At 32.3% G+C, this 18,422-nt stretch overlaps 2 protein-coding genes and 1 long non-coding RNA gene across 5 annotated transcripts; 1 reads left to right on the top strand and 2 right to left on the bottom strand.

The window, feature by feature from the left end:
* Nucleotides 1–934: 934 nt before the first annotated feature.
* LOC105631049 (uncharacterized) lies at nt 935–3,599 on the bottom strand. Of its 2 annotated transcripts, none has more exons than XR_002284049.3 (2): nt 1,513–3,599; nt 935–1,226 (listed from the first exon to the last, which is right to left on the bottom strand). It is a non-coding gene; the product is annotated as an uncharacterized LOC105631049 (long non-coding RNA). The 2 variants fall into 2 exon arrangements; XR_002284048.3 differs by having other exon boundaries at nt 935–1,221.
* Nucleotides 3,600–3,754: 155 nt separating this feature from the next.
* On the top strand, nt 3,755–11,474 carry LOC105631048 (transducin family protein / WD-40 repeat family protein). 2 transcript variants are annotated; one of them, XR_002284051.3, is made up of 7 exons: nt 3,755–4,465; nt 4,563–4,724; nt 6,453–6,639; nt 7,124–7,546; nt 8,096–8,503; nt 9,261–9,330; nt 10,647–10,788. XR_002284051.3 is itself a non-coding variant. In XM_012213041.4 (6 exons), exons 1-6 carry the CDS (start codon nt 4,074–4,076, stop codon nt 10,902–10,904), a joined length of 1,830 nt encoding a protein of 609 aa, XP_012068431.1. In that variant the 5' UTR covers nt 3,755–4,073; the 3' UTR covers nt 10,905–11,474. The 2 variants fall into 2 exon arrangements, 1 of the variants encoding a protein (XP_012068431.1); XM_012213041.4 differs by lacking the exon at nt 9,261–9,330 and having other exon boundaries at nt 10,647–11,474.
* A 3,047-nt stretch (nt 11,475–14,521) lies between these two features.
* Nucleotides 14,522–18,085, bottom strand: LOC105631047 (Ribosomal protein L18e/L15 superfamily protein). Its single transcript, XM_012213040.4, has 4 exons — nt 17,513–18,085; nt 16,013–16,096; nt 15,838–15,927; nt 14,522–14,988 (listed from the first exon to the last, which is right to left on the bottom strand). Exons 1-4 carry the CDS (start codon nt 17,912–17,914, stop codon nt 14,728–14,730), a joined length of 837 nt encoding a protein of 278 aa, XP_012068430.1. The 5' UTR covers nt 17,915–18,085; the 3' UTR covers nt 14,522–14,727.
* Between the last annotated feature and the right edge of the window lie 337 nt (nt 18,086–18,422).

Here is an 18,422-nt window from a genome sequence, read left to right as displayed (position 1 = left end):
TGGCGTCAGGCACTTCAATTTAGAGACTCAGAATTGATAAATAAGCAATTGAATCCTAATCCTGGGATCCATTTTAGTCTAGCACTAAGCATCAATGCTTTCAATGGTGTTTAAGATTCATATGGGCCTTAACAAACCATAATGATCAAGAAATGGGTTGTGATAGTCATATTTGTTCATCATTTAGGATGAACATCAAAATTTTGAACTCAAATCTTGAAATAATCTTTAAATTAATGTTTTTACTTTACTGCTTTTTATTTTTATGTACTTTAAATTGCAGTCATTTAAGATTCAAACACTTTATATTTATATCATTCATTTATTGTTACTCTAACCCTTCTAACTCTTGATTTATTTCCTTATTCATTCTCACATTTGATTGCAATTATGTTGTTTATTGTTATTGATTATTGCTTTGGATTGTATTTTTGTGATTGCTTGTAATTAATTCATTTATGCTTGTTTTATCTTTTATTTATTGCTTTTGTTTTAATGGGCATTATGTAAAGAGTTCATAATCAACCCTAATTAGTTGCTTTATTGTAATAATTAAGTGATATGTGAAATTATATTGGGTTCAAGGGTAGAATGTAAATTAGATAATTGGTTTGCAATTCTTTTCTCCTCGCCCATTCTTTGTATGATTTTAATTTTATGTTTTGATTGATTATTAATGTCCATGTTTGCCATATTTTGAAAATTGCATTAAAATCATTTTTGTTATCTCAATTAAGGTTAATCGTAATATTAAAATTGTGAATGAAATAGAAAATTGAGTTTCAACGCGTGACAAAAGTTTTGAAGATCGTAAATACCTCAGATTTGAAACAAAGATAATAAATCCAAGTAAACCAACTATAATCATCAATAACTGTCACAAAATATTTATAGGTGTGGTCCTCCATACATCACTATGAATAACATCAAAATATTTATTTGCACGACTACCAATAAGAGGAAAAGGAAGAATTTTACTTTTTCTCAATTTACAAGTTGAACAATCAAAAGAAAGACTTCAGAATTGATCATTACTGCCTAATAAATCAGATTTCAACAAATAAGACAATATAATAGAATTGGGGTGGCCAAATGTTTATGCCACTGCTCAATTTTATTAACAATTGCAGAACAAACTAAAGAAATATTACTAGGAATTGAAATATGTAGAGGAAACAAACATCCTACTCTAGGCCCCTTCGTGATCATCGTCCCCGATACCTGATCTTGATCACAACAAGCATCATGAGAAAAACATACATTATAGTTATTTTCTACTAACTCGACAAGGAAAAGAAGATTATTAGAAAATCTAAGTGGTAGAAAGGCATGATTGAAAATTAGAGTAATATCACCAACAACAGTAATGGCCAAATTGTTTCCATTAGCAACTTGAATATGTTCTGAACCATGATATGGACAAATATTTTTTCAACAAATTAGTTGAACTAGTCATGTGATTTGATGCAATAGAATCAAGAGGATAAAATTTAGACAAAGAAGTATTGTTACCTTGAATACTAAGAGCTGAGAAAGCTGAAACTATCATTTTTTGCAGCATTTGAGGAGTAACGGCAATTTGTTGAGCATTTTGATTGACTACCATCATAGTTGTGGGCTCGGTTTGAATCTGACTAGGAGAAGAGTTGCCAACAGTTTCTTGAAAAGCGACAGTTTGGCGTTTGAGGACGAATTGAACAATCTTTGATGATGTGCCTGGCTTTTTGTAATAATTGCAAACTTTCTTAGCATAATTTGTAGCAATATGCCTATAATTCTTGTAATTAAAACACTGAATCTTACGCAAGTCTCTACCCTGGCCTTTTCCTTGAGCCAAAATGCCATATGTGTTGTAGTCATTTTCTCCTATTCAAGAGTGGTTTGTGTAATAAGACGTTGTTCTTCACGATTAATTCACTGAAGCAAACATCCAAGGAAGGAGGAGGATGGCAATTCATCAAATTAGAACGAGCATTTTCAAAGTCTGGTCTCAGCTTCATCAAAAACTGATCTCGCTTGCTAATCTTATGAACAGCTAATACATCAGCAAGAGAATCATTAGACACTGATCCACAAACTATGTCAGAAAATTCAGCCTATAAATTTTGAAAATTAGAAAAATAATATTGAATAGATAGACTTCCCTGTTTATAGTTTGTAATCTCATACTCCAATTGAAATCTCCTAGCTGAATTTGTTTGATGGTAAAGCTTTTTCAAATACTCCCACATTTTTTGAGCAATTTTATAGGAACGTAAATTAAGAACAATTTAGGACTCGCATGACCCAATGATCTAAGACATCACTCGAGCATCTTTAATCGTCCATTGAGTTAATTTAGCAGCATCCGTTGGGACTAGATCAGTGCGATCAATACGTCCCCTTAACTCTTTCTCGGTAACATATAATCGAAATTGAAATTTCCATGTTGAATAATTCTTTCACATAGATTTGACTCAAAATTCAGATTTATCACCACCCATTTTAGATAAAAGCAACTGAATATAACTGAAAATATTACCAAAATATGTGAGTTTCTCCTAAACTGGATCTGCAAACTCAACCAAATATCAGTGAAAGAAAAAAACATGCCGATACATAGAACAACCAAGAACACACACAACTTGCAACCTGCAGAGACCTGAAACTCTAATAACACCAAGAACAACCCAGAATTCCAAAACTCAAGATTAGAGCTCTGATACTATGATAATTTTTGAAGAATTTAGTAGATGTTTAATTGAATGGCCCCTTGCTCTTCTGTTTTCATTAAATAAATAGATGAATATACAATCATCAAAAGCTGATTTACAGGGATTTATATTGATTTGCAATGATATAATATGCTGATTTGATTCTCTCTAATAAAAGCTATATAATCTAATAATGGTAAGAGCATATGAATAAAAAATAAATACGTTGTACAAAATATTCTTTTCCATCTATGGCAATAATATTCATTGAGTAAGAAAAAATCAAATGCTTTCAGATCAAATTTCAAAAAACATACTCACCAAATGAAGCTCACATGCAACAAATCGCCTTCTCGGATTCCACTCAGTGCAAGAGTTGCGTTCAAGGCACTTCCATCTGCATGTGCAGAAATGAGGTTCCATATCCATTTCTTCCTTTGCCTTTCTCTCTACTCTCTCTGAATTTGGAATTTGCTTTCAGTATCGATTCAGGGCAAGGAATGAGATGAAATTAAAGAATATGAAAGGGAGGATAAAATAGTCCTTTCATTCTCTTCACCATGTCATTTTCAGTTGTAAATAAGAATGTGATGACGTGTTTTAAATAGGCCCATTTTATGCTGATTCATGTTTCTCGCCTCCAGATCAGAAATAGAGACTATATTACATTTTTTAAATAGCCCAGACACTTAATTGTTAAGATTTTCCATTTAGACACTAAATTATAAACATTTAAAAGGTCTAAATACTAATACTAAACTTGTAATTTATCTATAATGATTTAAGATGTTGAACATGGATCTCTTGATTCTGATTTTCCTCAATGGGTGCTCCTTACTGGTCCTCCCAATTATTAGTCGAGGTTCGCTCAAAAGAATAAAAGAAGTAAGAGAAGAATAGAGGCAATTACATATTTAAAATTATAATCAATAATTTAAAAATATAAAAAAGAAAATTATTTTTCATTTATTAAATTTAAATTGAATTATGATATATCTATATTCGCATATATTTTATTTTAAAATTTATATCTAGTCACACCATTGAATGGATCGGATCATATATCCACCGGACAATGCAAATTGTACCGATGAAACTTGATTTCTATCGGTTCTTGATATTAAACACCTATAATCAACTGCGAACTGCATAGATCAGTTCAACCAAAAGCCCCGGAGTTCTAATGAGTTGGGAGTGTTAACACAGTCAAATCTCTTTACAGTCTAGAGCCAGCTGATCAATTTCCCCACTTGGTGCATTGCACAACTTCAAATATAAAATCCAAATCCTTTCAAAATCTTCGCTTTCCATTTCCACTTTCGCTTTTCATACCCTCTCCAAATCTCAAGTCACCGTCCTAAGCATTACAAAAAAAGTATAATGCCACAACTAACAGAAACCTACGCTTGCGTTCCAACAACAGAACGCGGCCGTGGAATTCTAATTTCCGGGAATCCAAAATCCAATTCCATTCTCTACACTAATAACCGATCAGTCCTAATCCTCAACCTTGACAATCCTCTCGACGTATCCGTCTACGGCGAACATGGTTATCAAGCTACTGTGGCTCGCTACTCGCCTAACGGCGAGTGGATCGCCTCTGCTGATGTCTCCGGAACTATCAGGATTTGGGGGGCTTACAATGATCATGTCTTGAAGAAGGAATTCAAGGTTTTATCTGGCCGGATCGACGATCTGCAGTGGTCGCCGGATGGATTGAGGATCGTAGCGTGTGGTGATGGAAAGGGCAAATCACTAGTGCGAGCTTTCATGTTAGTACTTGAAATTTGAGTTTCTTTACTTACTGTTTCTAACTATAGTAAAGTATGATTTTTAGTTGTAATATTGTTATTTTTGCTTGTTGAATAGGTGGGATTCAGGAACTAATGTAGGGGAATTTGATGGGCATTCAAGGCGAGTCCTAAGCTGCGCGTTTAAGCCAACAAGACCATTTCGGATAGTGACATGTGGAGAAGATTTTTTGGTGAATTTCTATGAAGGGCCGCCATTTAAATTCAAATCATCTCACAGGTTTGTTATAACAAACAAAGAGGTTTTCTTGGAAATTTACTTTTGACATTTGCTTCTCTTGTTGGCTTTTGATAAAACACATATATGAAGCTTGGATTCAGAAATGGATCTTTTTCTGATTGAATTCTTTATCCAATATGATAGTATGTTCAAATTCAGTATAATTTTTTTCTGGCTCAGGCGCCCATTTCACAAATATGGAGATAATTATACTAAATATCAAATTTTCTATTTGAGTCTCAATTCTTCTGATAGAGTGCTTGGCCCATATGATATTATATTCAAATGGGGATAATTATATTTAAGATGTTTGAACTTTGTCAATTTTTCAATCATTTGGTTTTAGCGGTAATTTTTTTTTTTTTTGGAAAAATAAAATGGATCATTTTTCTCAGTAAATGATATCTCACCTAAACATCTATTTCATCCACCTGTCTTTCTAGTATCTTTTATCTCTTCCTTTAGAAAAATATCTAGATTACCTTTTAATTTTCTCCATTTTCCTTGAAAATTTGAACCAAAATATGAGAGAAAACATAATAAAGAGGGAGAGAATAGTTATATGAATGAATAAAGCAGAGAGATGAGGTGAAATAGATTTGTTTTAATATTTTGGCAAGAAATTCAGGCCAAATGCACCTGACTAAAAAAAAATTTATTATTGAAATAGAAAAATTGACAAAGTTGAAATACCAACTTTATGATTACTCCCATGCACACCTACTGTTGTATGTGTGTTTTTAGCAGGGTCTATACAAATCTTCCATCACTCAATATTGATCTGCAAGAACTTTTATTGATACGTTCTAGAATCTAATGTTGAGGGCTGCTTTGTAATGGTAAAGTTATATCACTTGTCACCTGGAGGCCACAGTTTGAGCCATGGTAAAAACTTCTCTACAAAGCAGGGAAAGCCTGCATGTATCAACCCTCTGTAGCCCATAAATATGAGATGTTTCATGCACTGGGTCACCCTTTTCTATCCTAGAACCTAGTTTTGAAGGACCAAATTTATAATTATTCCCTCCAATGCACACTAATTAGTGTTACATGTGTGTGTTTTATCACGGTATATTCAAATCTTCCTTTACTCAATATTGATCTGCAAGAACTTTTAATGATACATTCTAGAACCTAGATTGATTGGATGCAAAATCCAAGCTGAAGTGACCTGCATTCTACTATTTATTTGTTTGCTCTCTCAATGAATATTTCTGGCTTGTGCAGTCTAAACTATTGGCAATGCAGTTGCAATTAGGTGTGGGAGGAAAAGGAAAAAGAAAGAAAAACATAATCCAATTACTAGTCCTTGAATTAACTCCTATAACATTGTTCAATGAGATAGATGTCTAACCAACCTAAAAGTCTAATGCAATAGAATGAAAAACTGAAGTATGGAAATTGGCTATTTCAGCTGTGAATGATTTAGATTTTAAAGCATTCAAGTTAGATGGATCCAGACTGATTTATTTTTTCCTCTGCCTAGCTGATTAAGCATCTACTTCCTGAACCATAACTGTTACCATAAATATTTTATTTTTTAATCTTTTTTTTCATTATTTTTTTTTTTTTTTTTGGATGTGGGAAATGAATACAACAAATGTTAACTTCTATTCAAATATTTTAATTACATTTTTATAACATATGAAACTGGAGAGAGTGGATATTGAAAAGGAACTGGCAGTCTTTCATGTCTAACCATAAAGTTTTTGGTTCACTTGTCTGCAGGGATCATTCAAATTTTGTCAATTGTGTAAGGTTTTCTCCTGATGGCAGCAAATTCATCAGTGTAAGCTCTGATAAGAAGGGCGTATTATTTGATGGGAAGACTGGAGAAAAGATTGGAGAGTTATCCTCTGAAGGTGGTCACAAGGGGACCATTTATGCAGTTAGCTGGAGTCCAGATGGTAAACAGGTAACTCACTGTTGGATATAAGAAAAGCTGTTGCAGTTGTTATATTACATACTAAAAATGCATTCGTCAATGTGCATGGACTTATTTTGTTACATAAACTGCCTGCCTTTTTCTCCCCACTCTTTGTTTCACAAATGGAGCCTGTGCCCTGTGGCTAGTTACCAGCATTTGAGATGTTTTCAAAGTACTATTATTGTATCGGTCTGAAGTTAATCTGTACTCTTTTTTTTTATTATTATTTATTTAAAACAAAAAAGAGGTATCCAAAACCTGTCTGTGTATTAAAGAAAGTAATCTTCTTCTCTCTTCTCTCTTCTCTCTTCTCATTTTGCTTAACATTCTCTTCCTCCTCCCTCTCTCTCATACGTTTTTCTATCAATTAGCCTTACCTCTGCTCGTATCATTTTACCTTGCCATCTTCATTCTACTTTGAGTAGGCATACTGTGCCCAATAATTATTGACTGGGGATAAGTTATTTTGTAGATTCTTACAGTTTCTGCTGACAAGTCAGCTAAAGTGTGGGAGATCTCTGATGAAGGTAATGGGAAACTGAAGAAAACATTGACATGTTCTGGCTCAGGTGGAGTGGATGACATGCTAGTTGGTTGCCTTTGGCAGAATGATCATCTTGTCACGGTTTCTCTTGGTGGCATGATCAGTATCTTCTCTGCAAGTGATCTGGATAAAACTCCACGACAAATATCTGGACATATGAAGAATGTTACATCATTAGCTGTTCTTAAAAATGTCCCAAAAACCATATTATCCAGTAGTTATGATGGTTTGATAGTTAAATGGATTCAAGGGACTGGATACAGCTCTAAATTACAGCGGAAAGAGAATGCTCAAATCAAATGTTTAGCTGCTGTTGAAGAAGAAATTGTCACATCTGGATTTGATAATAAGGTGGCTAACGTGCTTTTTTTGAAATAACTGTATTTACTATTGATTGCCATTTTTTATCAATTATTGAGTTAAGAAGATGAATGATAAAATGTTTGTTACAGCAATTTGTGAAAATCCTTGAGTTCTTCAAGTTATATACAGTATACACATGGCAAAAGAAGTTGTCTGTGTCATGAAATTTTAAGGACTACACTAGTAAACAAAGTTTTATTAGAAAGTTTTATGGAGGATGTTTTTAGATAATCTTTAAATTGTATTTGTGAGATTTTGATTCCCTACCGTTTATTGTTGAAATTATAACATGTCTTTAGTACTTCAAACCCAAATTCAATTTCTTGACTTTTAAAATTAAGGTTCACAGGAAGATCTACAAAATATGATGACTGAATTACTTCCTCCTGCATGGTTTCTAGGTTTTATTCATGCAGAAAAAAAGTTTGCAGTTCTATTGCATCCGGGACCTTCTCTTTTTCTCACCTCCTTTTATTAGTCTTACGTTCCAATCTTTGGTTGTAATGCTTTCCTTTCTTCATTCTATTTTTTACATAGATTTGGAGAGTTCGTTTTCATGGAGATCAGTGTGGAGATGCTGATTCCATTGACATTGGTGGTCAACCAAAAGACTTAAGTGTTGCCTTACTCTGTCACGAGCTGGCATTGATCACAATTGATTCAGGTGTTGTCATACTCCGTGGTACAAAAGTTGTGTCAACCATCAATCTTGGTTTTGCTGTAACAGCCTCCGCAATTGCACCTGATGGAAGCGAAGCAATTATAGGTGGGCAAGATGGTAAATTGCATATATATTCTGTTACTGGTGATACCCTTAAGGAAGAGGCGGTCCTTGAGAAGCACCGAGGTGCTGTCAGTGTCATACGTTATTCCCCAGATGTTTCAATGTTTGCATCTGGTGACGCGAATAGAGAAGCTATTGTTTGGGACCGTGTCTCTCGAGAGGTACCTTCTTACCCTATCTCAATTTAATTTGATGATTAATGATTTTGTCACATTATAACAATTTGTTTCTGATATGCGAAGTTTGGCTGAAGTGGCAAATAATTGAACTTATATCAGTTGTATATGTGTGTACTTAATGACATATTTATATTTAGAATTATACATGACTCAGTGCAGGGGCTTTGAATTTTATTGAACTGCATGATTTTAAGAAAACACTGAATAAAGAGGACAACTAAAATACATGCATTAGATTAATTTATGCTGTTTGGTTTATCCAAAATTTGGCGGGGTTATGACTGCAGTATGGTGTTATGGGAATACTGGATAAAATAGTCTCTACAGTATTTCTGGGTTCTTTGAAATTCATGTCGTTAATAGCATAGCATTTTCCCTAGGTACTATTATCAATTATTAGAATAGTCAGAGTGGGTATGCTCAATTCTATAAACTGATTAGTCAGAGCAGGTTAAGCCGGGAATTGCTTGGTTACTGATCCATTTACCCCCTCAAATCCTTGCGAGTGGTCAAATGGTGAATCAAAAATGACTTGCTCTCACTCAGTCCAGCATTAAGAGAATTTAGTTGTTCTTGAAAGAGTTGAAACCATGGTTTCAGAACAGCTTCATGTTGCTTCCTTGCTATCAAGCTACATAACTAAAGAATTTTGATGTAAAGAGTAATTGTCGAAGTCTTGAAGTTTGTAACTCTGCTTCAATTCCTATAACCTTTAATGTAATATATTCAATTTTTCCAGGTTTAGAGACCAAGTTAGCTCCAATACGAAAAAGAAGAAATCAATTTAGCTCATAAAGCATGGGTTACAAGTTAGTATGCTTAATTCTGAATCTGGAAGCTAAATAATTTGGATGCATAGGTTAGATTAATATTTTGTTCCAGTATATGTTTGGTATTGTTCTTGAATTTGCTTGAAAATTTGAAAAAGCAAAGATCCTTTTTGACAAGTGAAATGAACTTCGTTTAATCAATTTAAACAGTGCAGAGTGGCAAAATTTCCTATTTATGTTTGTTGACATTTTGTTTAATGTGAATGTAGGGCCAATAGTTTTATCTATTAGACTAGTGCATCCATAAAGCAAGCAGTCAGGGAATTGCTCTTACACTTAAACATCTAAGCTTTATACTGCCTAATTCTAGTGTTGTCGTGTATCACATCCTCATTCTGTAAGTGGACAGATGAGTTTATTGTGTAAGGGTTTTATGCTGTTCCAGTAGATTAAATGAAACTAAGTCTTGGTCCTTGATCTGAAGTTCACATATGATTCTATGAATATATAACATCTCAGAACTCCCTCAGTCTGGTTTCCAATTGATCGTTTTCTTGCATTTTGTCATTGAAGGTAAAAATTTAATTTCTGACAAATGGTAACAACAGTAAATTTCCACTTTGTTTCTTTTACATTTTAACTAGTTATTTTATAACCTGCGTTGCATGTTGTCATGATTTGTTATTTGCTTGTTTTTTTTATACTAATTAATTTATCTTTATATAATATTAAGTATCGTTATGATTTTCCTTTTATGTTGTCTAGATTTTTATAATGTAAATTTAAAAACTTGAAAGTCATATGTATCAATTTATATATTAATTATTCAAATATTATATATACTAAATTAAAATTTTTTGATTGGCCATAATTAAGGATGTTTTATGATATCTCAAATTTCATTAAGGATATTTTAACAAACGCCATTACCTACTTTTATATATGGTATAGATTATTTTATCTTGTTATCCAGAACAGTACAAGAAGTCAAAAGTTTGGGGAAAAAAAGACAAAGGATGATAAAGGAAAAAATTAAGGTTGTGGAGGGCAATATGGCCTACTTATAAATTTTGGACGGATAACTATATATAAATGATTTTCAAATTTGGGAGTGTTTTATTTATAATTTGGAAAGTAATTTATGAAATGAGTTCATACTTAATAAAATTCAAAAAAATTTGAGGGCCAAGTACACACATTCGAAGGCAATATCTGAAAAAATATTTTGAAAGTTTGGGTGCCATTTCATGTCTTAAAAATTTGTATTTTATAATATGTATACAAAACAAAATGTGTTTGAAAGCTTGCTTCATCTTTTCTTCCTTATTGCTTATGTTTGATCTGCTTTCTTACAGGTGAAGCTTAAGAACATGTTGTACCATACTGCCCGCATAAACTGCCTTGCTTGGTCTCCTGATAGCAGCATGGTTGCTACTGGATCACTTGATACTTGTGTCATTATATATGAAGTTGACAAGCCAGCATCTAGCCGGATTACCATAAAGGGGGCTCACTTGGGCGGCGTTTATGGATTAGCTTTCACTGATGAGTCGAGTGTGGTAAGCTCAGGTGAGGATGCCTGTGTCCGTGTTTGGAGATTAAGCCCACAATGATATGAAGGTTACCTTGAAGTTTGGTGAGAAAGCCGGATAATTTAGGACTTGTGTTGTTGTATAAGTTTGGTTGCAATGCAATTGGAGAGAGTTCAAAGAATTGGTACACTCATGGAGATGCTTTGCCCCTTTTTTTTGTAGCCTTTTATATTGGAAGTAGCCAACTAGAAACAGCAGTTGTTATTTATTCCCTTCCGCTGCTTATAGAGTTGGCAGTGTTCACATGGCTGGTGACTGAGTTAAGCGAATTTCTGCAGTATTGTCCGGGTATTTTCCGCCTTTGCCTTGGTTCAATGGGAGGTTGCAGAAGTTTTATTTTGATCTCAAGACTCAAAAGCAGTTCCAAATAGAATATAGCGAAGAATCAGTTGAGGCGCAAAGTGATCCAAGTGCCGATTGTAAAAGGATTGTTAATGCTAGCATGTTGCTCCATTTTTTTGTGGAGATGATGCTAGTTAGTGTGTGTTGTTACATTTATGTAATATTTCTCATCTGCAGATCTGTTATTTTGTGTGCCTGGTTTGGTGTAAATTTAAGTAATTTGAGTGTTATATTTTTCATTTCATTTCATTTTGAGTAATAATTTTTACGATTTGAAGAAGGATGTTGGCCGCTAATCTGAGAGCTCTTAGAAATCACCCTTGCCATTTCGGCTTGCCGCTAGGGATCATTTGCAATTTTTGCCAAATTGACTATTCTTTGTTCGTTCTAAGAAAAACGGTTACTCTTTAACACCTAACAAAGTAAATAAATGAATATGTTTTTAATATTTTTGTTTCGAAAAATTCATGGAAGTTTAAACGTTGCCACTCTTACAAGTTGTAGGCATGGGCGGTTCACGCAGTTTGAGATATTTAAAATTGAGATTTTTAAAACATTGAATTTGGATCAGTCTTTGATCTGTTGGTTCCAGCCGGTTTCGGCACACTAACAGTTTCGATCATGGTTTTTTTTGTAATATGTAAACTTTTTTTTTAAAAAAAAAAAAAATTGATTGGCGTTTTTCTTTCGAGAAATTTATTGTGAATTTTAAAAAATATTAATAAATTTTATTTTAACTAATTTATAAAATGCTTATATCCATATAAGAAATGATTATAACTTTGAAAATAAAAATAGAAAACTTTCTAATTTATACTAGATTCGAATTCAAAATGCCGGATTCTCGGTCGATTCAAATTTAAAATTTACATTCACATCAACTTTAATAAGCTCTTGCATCGACCGTTCTAGTTCAAAATTTTGAATCAATAGTTTCAGTCCAATTACTATTCATCTAAGTACAATTTGATTTTATTTCCATTCGGATTCAAACAGAGCAAACCACGATGCCCAACATATTGGCTCATGGAGTTGGATCCCATTCAATTCCCAGCTCTACATGTGATGGTGGTAAGTTCAAATATTACCTTACCTGAAATCAATTTGTCAACCATTAAGTTTAAAGTTATATTGAGGGGTAAAATTACCATACAGATTTTTAAAAATTCTGTATTAACGTAGAAAGAGTTTTTATTATTATATTTAAAATAGTTAAATATAAACCATTAAATTCAAAATAGCTTTAATAACTTATTATATAGGTTATCACAAACAAAATATTTATTTTCATTATTAAATATAAATATTACTATTTAATTATGTAAATAAAAAATTACTCTTGTCAGCACAATTATAAAAAATAAAAGTTTTAAAGATAAAATAATTATCTAATATATCAAAATTTTATTTGCCCAAAATAAATTTTTAAAATTTTAATAAATAATTATAAATTTTTATTTATGTTATTATTAAAACATTAATAATGTATTTATGCAATTGAAATTACATTATATATACATGAAATCCCATTATCTTCTTAATAGAATAGTTTTTAATTAATAAAATTAAATTATATAATAATTTAAATATTTGGCTCATAAAATCTCTCTCACTTTTGGAAAATCTAATTATATAAATTCAGCCATATAAATAATATCTTGTGACTTCTAATTAATTATAGTTTTTACCTTAAATTTATTTATATTTTTTAAAAAATAAAACATTATATATTATATCAGAATTAATACAAAATTTTAAATTTTTGAAAATTTTAATAAGGTATTAAAATCATTTGTAATTTTTTATAAAAATAATTATCTAAAATTATTGTTTGTTATGCTTAAAATTATGTTCTAGAATTCTATATTTACATTTAGACCAATTTTTTAATAATTTTTTTACGTAAAATAATGCAATTAATATCTCATAAAATTATTGATATGTAAAGATTTATTTTTATCCTCAAAATAAAGTTCTTCACATTTGATAGGAAAAAGAACAAGCGAAATTTATGAGAGAAAAAAAAATAAAAAAATTTGATAAAAAAAAACATATAACTGAATTTAACTAAGTCTTACTTTCCTGCAATAGTGTCAAAATTTTGAATTATGTATTATAGAAAAAAACCTATGTTGTTTTGATGGATCTTTTTCTTATTAATGAATATTACAATCATATTTAGCGTTACTTAAGATAATGTAATAACGGTTACATCCATAAACCTATATGATAAGGATTCTATCACCATCTCTTAAATATTGGCCAAATTCATAAATTGTCCCCTGAAATTTTAATAAATTAACTTTATGGCATATTTAACTTTGCAGAAGACCAATTATATATTTAAAATAAAAAATTTTGCACCAAGTAAATATTTTTCTACATATTCCCATACTGGTATTTCAAAGAAGTTGAGTAGGATAAGTAAATGAAAATAGGACCTAATTTCATTTACACCTCATCAATTTTAAAAATAAAAAATAATCCACCAAACTCTACAATTCACTATCACCTCCACCACCACCTCAAATCATTCCATCACCACCACCACAGCCACCACCACCACCTTAACCACTGTTGCATCACAACCACAACCACCTCAATATTAATATAAAAGAAATATTTAAATCAAAAACTATTAATTAATTATATCAAGCTATTAAAGATCATTTAGATTTATAAATTTATTTAGACTAAAAAATTAAAAGAAAAAAAGTTAAAAAAAATGTAATGTAACAAAAGAACAGTAAAGGGATCGAGAATTAATTTTCTTTGCATGTGATTTCATATATTAACTGTTGTTTCAGTATCAAGAAAAATTTCCTCACTATCAATCAAATCATCAAATTTACTCTTCAAAATTAAGGAAATTGGAACAAATTAGTGAGTTTGGTAGAGAAGAAGTAAGAAACATGAACCACCACTTACACATCTATTTGGGTTATAATTGTAATCAACACAATAGATAAGAAAATAGGGAAGAACTCTCTTTCTATCTGCTAATTTGAAGACAATTTTATTAGCATTGCTAATTGGAAATTGTTTTTTACTTTATTTTTTTTATTATCTCCTAAACATCAACACCTTGATGCATTAAGCCATTACAATTTTAGAGAGTTGAAATTAATTTTAAGAGTGATAATCAGTATCATTTGACCTCTCTTGTGTATATATTTTTCATTAATCTATATATAAGAAAAATTAATGACCTATTTATTTTTATTTTTAACATGAACAATTTATTATCGCGTTAAAACAAACCCCGCCAATAGGAGGGCAATCATCTGGATAGTACATTAAGAAAAATGAAAATTGAATTATTTCTTCAGAACCACATCAAAGACAGTTAGCTCAGAACCCTAAAAGCATCTAGACAGTTCAAAGGAAGTAAGCCAAAAAGAACTGCAGCTAAAATTTCATATGAAACAAAATCTACTTGTACATTGGTTCATAATCAAAATAGAAATTCTTAAATTACTCTGCAAAATGGTCGCCTGATGAACTAAGCAGAAGTAGAGGTAGCTGCTTGTTCTTGTATGTAAAATGGAAGAGGTTTGGTAGGGGCAGGCAAGCGGCCAATGCTGTCAACTTTATCTTTCAGCTTTGGTGGAGGTCTGGCTGGTTTCGGCAACAATCTGCCCTTCTTTTCAAACCATTCAGGCTTTAGCAATGCCCGGAAACCCAACTTGTTGTAATGCACTCGCCTGACAGAACCACCAGCAGCTTCAACAGCTTCCTTGGCTCTGACAGTCACTCTCGATACCTGCAAAACTTCATTCATAAAAAAATTTCTTTTGGATGCAGAAAGTAAATAAGTTGTACATCATAAATTGAGCGAGCAGCTTTGGGATGAGAAGTTCATATCTTGCTCGTAATAAGGCAGCAAGGAAGGAGGCCCTTAAGAGAGGAGTTAGTTCAAGTGCATGAAATTAAAAATGCTATCAATTTCAAATTATCATTTTTCTTGACAAATAGCATCGAACAAACACTATAATATACCTAAAAGTTCAAATAATTTATCAGTGAATTCAGATGTGCTTATATCTGTAACGCAAAACATGTAATTTTTGAATTGATAAATTTGACATAACTACCCAGTGTCCTGTTTTGTACTGAAAATTATGAATAATCGAGTCTATGATTTATAACTTCCACTTTCCCCGTGCTTTAAAATACACAACAATGGAAGTCAGAAATTTAATTAGTGAAGCATCTTCTAACAGTTCACTTGCTATCTGCTTGTCTGAGATATCTTCAACAGTTGCAAAGAAGCATAAACAAAAACACAAGAGGACAACTTTATCACTTCACCAGAAATGTTACAAAACCAAAACAGCACAGGAAAAGTTGAAGATCAGAAATATCAAAATCTTGAAAAGTGTATCCTTAATTCAGTACCAAGCATCAATCTAGTGAACCATTTACTGTCATTTAGGTACCACCATCATTTGGCAACAACAAGAATAACAATAATGATAGAAAATGTAACAATTGAAATTTCAAAAAATGAGATATTTTTAAATGGTGCCTTACATTATAGCAAGTACAAGTAGAATCTAAAATTTCTAACAAAGTAGACAACAAAAGCAGGAACCTTTCATAACATATTTACCTCCAGATGAATAGGCCATTTGATCTCATGAGCACCACGCCCCATCAGTCTTACTCCATCTTCTATTTGCTTTCCTATGGCCCCAGCATCCTATCATGACATCTGTAATGATCAATATAGACCATAGTCCATGTAAATAGGTTAAATTGGAAATTAGAGAAGGATGCTACTGCACCTTGAGGGTTTTCATTGTGATCAATTCATGTGAATCTATCTTCCCTTCATTGATCAGTTTTGCAATCTTTCCCAATCCAACCGGCTGCCAAATACAAGAAAATGATCAAAAAGCAAACAGAAGGGAGTAGAATAAGTAAAAATGATCCCATATGAAGGTCAAAACAGATAGCATTTTTCAAATAAGGCAATCTAAGTGAAGTCCTTTTTTTTATTTGGGAAAGAGTTCTAACATTTCAGTCCTGTTTCTTAAGGTTTGATTAAATTCCTATTTTTTTAATAGATAAAATCAAGTGTCTATCCATATGTCTTGACCAAATGTCTCTATCCAAGACTGACATAGAAGAAGCTCATATAAAGTATCTCCATCCTTCTAGCTTACTTCTATGCTAGATAACAAAAATATACAATCTCTTCTCTCCCTCTCCCCCTCCAAATGTTTAGAAAATCACATGTTTTCTTGTGCTTTACTGGCCAACAAAAGTTCCTTTTAATAGTTGACGAAAATGTTCTAAGAAAGCACTACAAAAGAATAGGAAGTCCTAATGAAAGAAATTATTATCCAATATGGAAAGTTAGTACTTTAACCATAGACGGAAATTTGTTTTGGTTGTTTATCAGGTAGATGAGTGTTGAAAACCAAGCACTAATGTCTGCGGACATGGTTGTAAAAACATGCCTGGGAATTATAAACATTGTCACCACAAAGTGAATAGAGGAGATGGCAGAAAAAAACAGAAACGTCTGTTGCGTTCCTGATCAAACATCATCATATTAGACTAACCATTGGTAAGTGTAAACTCCTCTTGATCTGCATTTTGGAAGTTCTAAATATAGCAGGTTAATGGAACTTATTTGTATATGTTTTTCTCTTTTTATCTTATTGCCTACATTCTTTTATCAACTTAAAAAAAAAATTAAAAAAAAAAAAAAACAAAAGCAGAAGTAAATGCTCGTTAAATTATAGTAATACAATATGCAAAAACACAGAGTCCCCCATTCTCCAAAACAGACCCATTATTTCATACATAATGCTATGGAACATATTGAGTTATTGACAAACCGCTTAAACTATCTACTGAAACAGAAAGTTCTAAACCCCACTAAGTAAATTCACATTCTCTAGTTTTTATTTTCTTCCCACATGTTCATTGCAATCCTTATAAGTGACTCTCAAGTCAGTACTTAAGTACGTCTTCGTGTTGAAATTAAAGACAAAGGCTCAGTGTAAAAATAGCAAAATACCAGACAAAAACAGAATAGGGGATGAAAAATGGGAGACAAAGATTGTTAAGCATCAATTTCCAACTCTAACACCCAACTTGTTTGAACATGAGTTAAGCACGTCGTCTTGGGGCTATCACAAATTACAAAGGGAACTATATATATATACACACACACACACACATATATATATTGGTCAGGTTTTTCAAGTTAAATAAATCTAAATGCAGCATCTTTTCAATTAAATTGATCTCAAGAGAAGTGTTTCGGGAAATACCTGAAAATTAAGGCTAAAGGCGTTCTTAAACCCTCGTTTTGGCAAGCGGCGGCGCATTGGCGTTTGCCCACCTTCGAACCCAAACTTCATAGTCCCACGAGCCTTCTGGCCTTTGTGACCTCTGCCAGCAGTCTTTCCCTTTCCAGACCCAATCCCACGCCCTTTCCTTGTCTTCAACTTCCTAGGCACCTTATCCCTCAAATCATTTAGACTCAAAAGACTATAACCCCTGACACCTGCAAGCCAAAAAGTCGCCCCATCAAAGCTGCAATTGATGGGTTTTGGGCAGTGTAGAGACTGAAATTGTGGAATTGGAGTGGACGAGATGGATTTTGTGGTGGTTTTGGGGTTGAGAATCGAGGTCGAAGAAAGCAGCGAAGAGAGTAACCTTCTCCTGATCATTTTTTTTTTTTTTAACGATTTGGGGTTTGCCAAAGTTTTCCCTTTTTTGGTAATGGTTTCTCTAAGGGTTTAGTTAACACACATATTTATAAGGTTGCAACAAGTGTAACAATTGGTTTAGTACTGGAACGGACCAAAATCAAAATGAAAATAGTGAGTTTGTGGTTGGGTTTCGATTCTTTCTTTCTTTCTTTAGAGCTCAAGTTGACTCAGTTCCAATTTTTTTATTTAGAACTGAAATCGACTGTAACTGATAGGTTAAGAGTTTTGAATTTTAAATTTTTTTATTTGATGGCTAGAAATTGGATTCCACGGAGTTTAAACCGACGGTACAAAGTGATTTTAAAAATTATATATATATATATATATATAGCTACAAACCCAAATTAACCCTCCTTACAATTATAAAAGACTACAAAATAACTAATTTCATGAATATTGTTTATAACTTTCTTTTATTATCTATCACTTTTCTATTGAATAAACATGTCTAAATCTTTTTATGGCT

Source organism: Jatropha curcas, chromosome 8, assembly GCF_041381405.1.
Source record: "Jatropha curcas cultivar XTBG-Jc1 chromosome 8, XTBG_Jcur_1.0, whole genome shotgun sequence".
NCBI classification, from domain to species: Eukaryota; Viridiplantae; Streptophyta; class Magnoliopsida; order Malpighiales; family Euphorbiaceae; genus Jatropha; species Jatropha curcas.
This window is presented reverse-complemented; position numbering and strand designations above follow the sequence as displayed.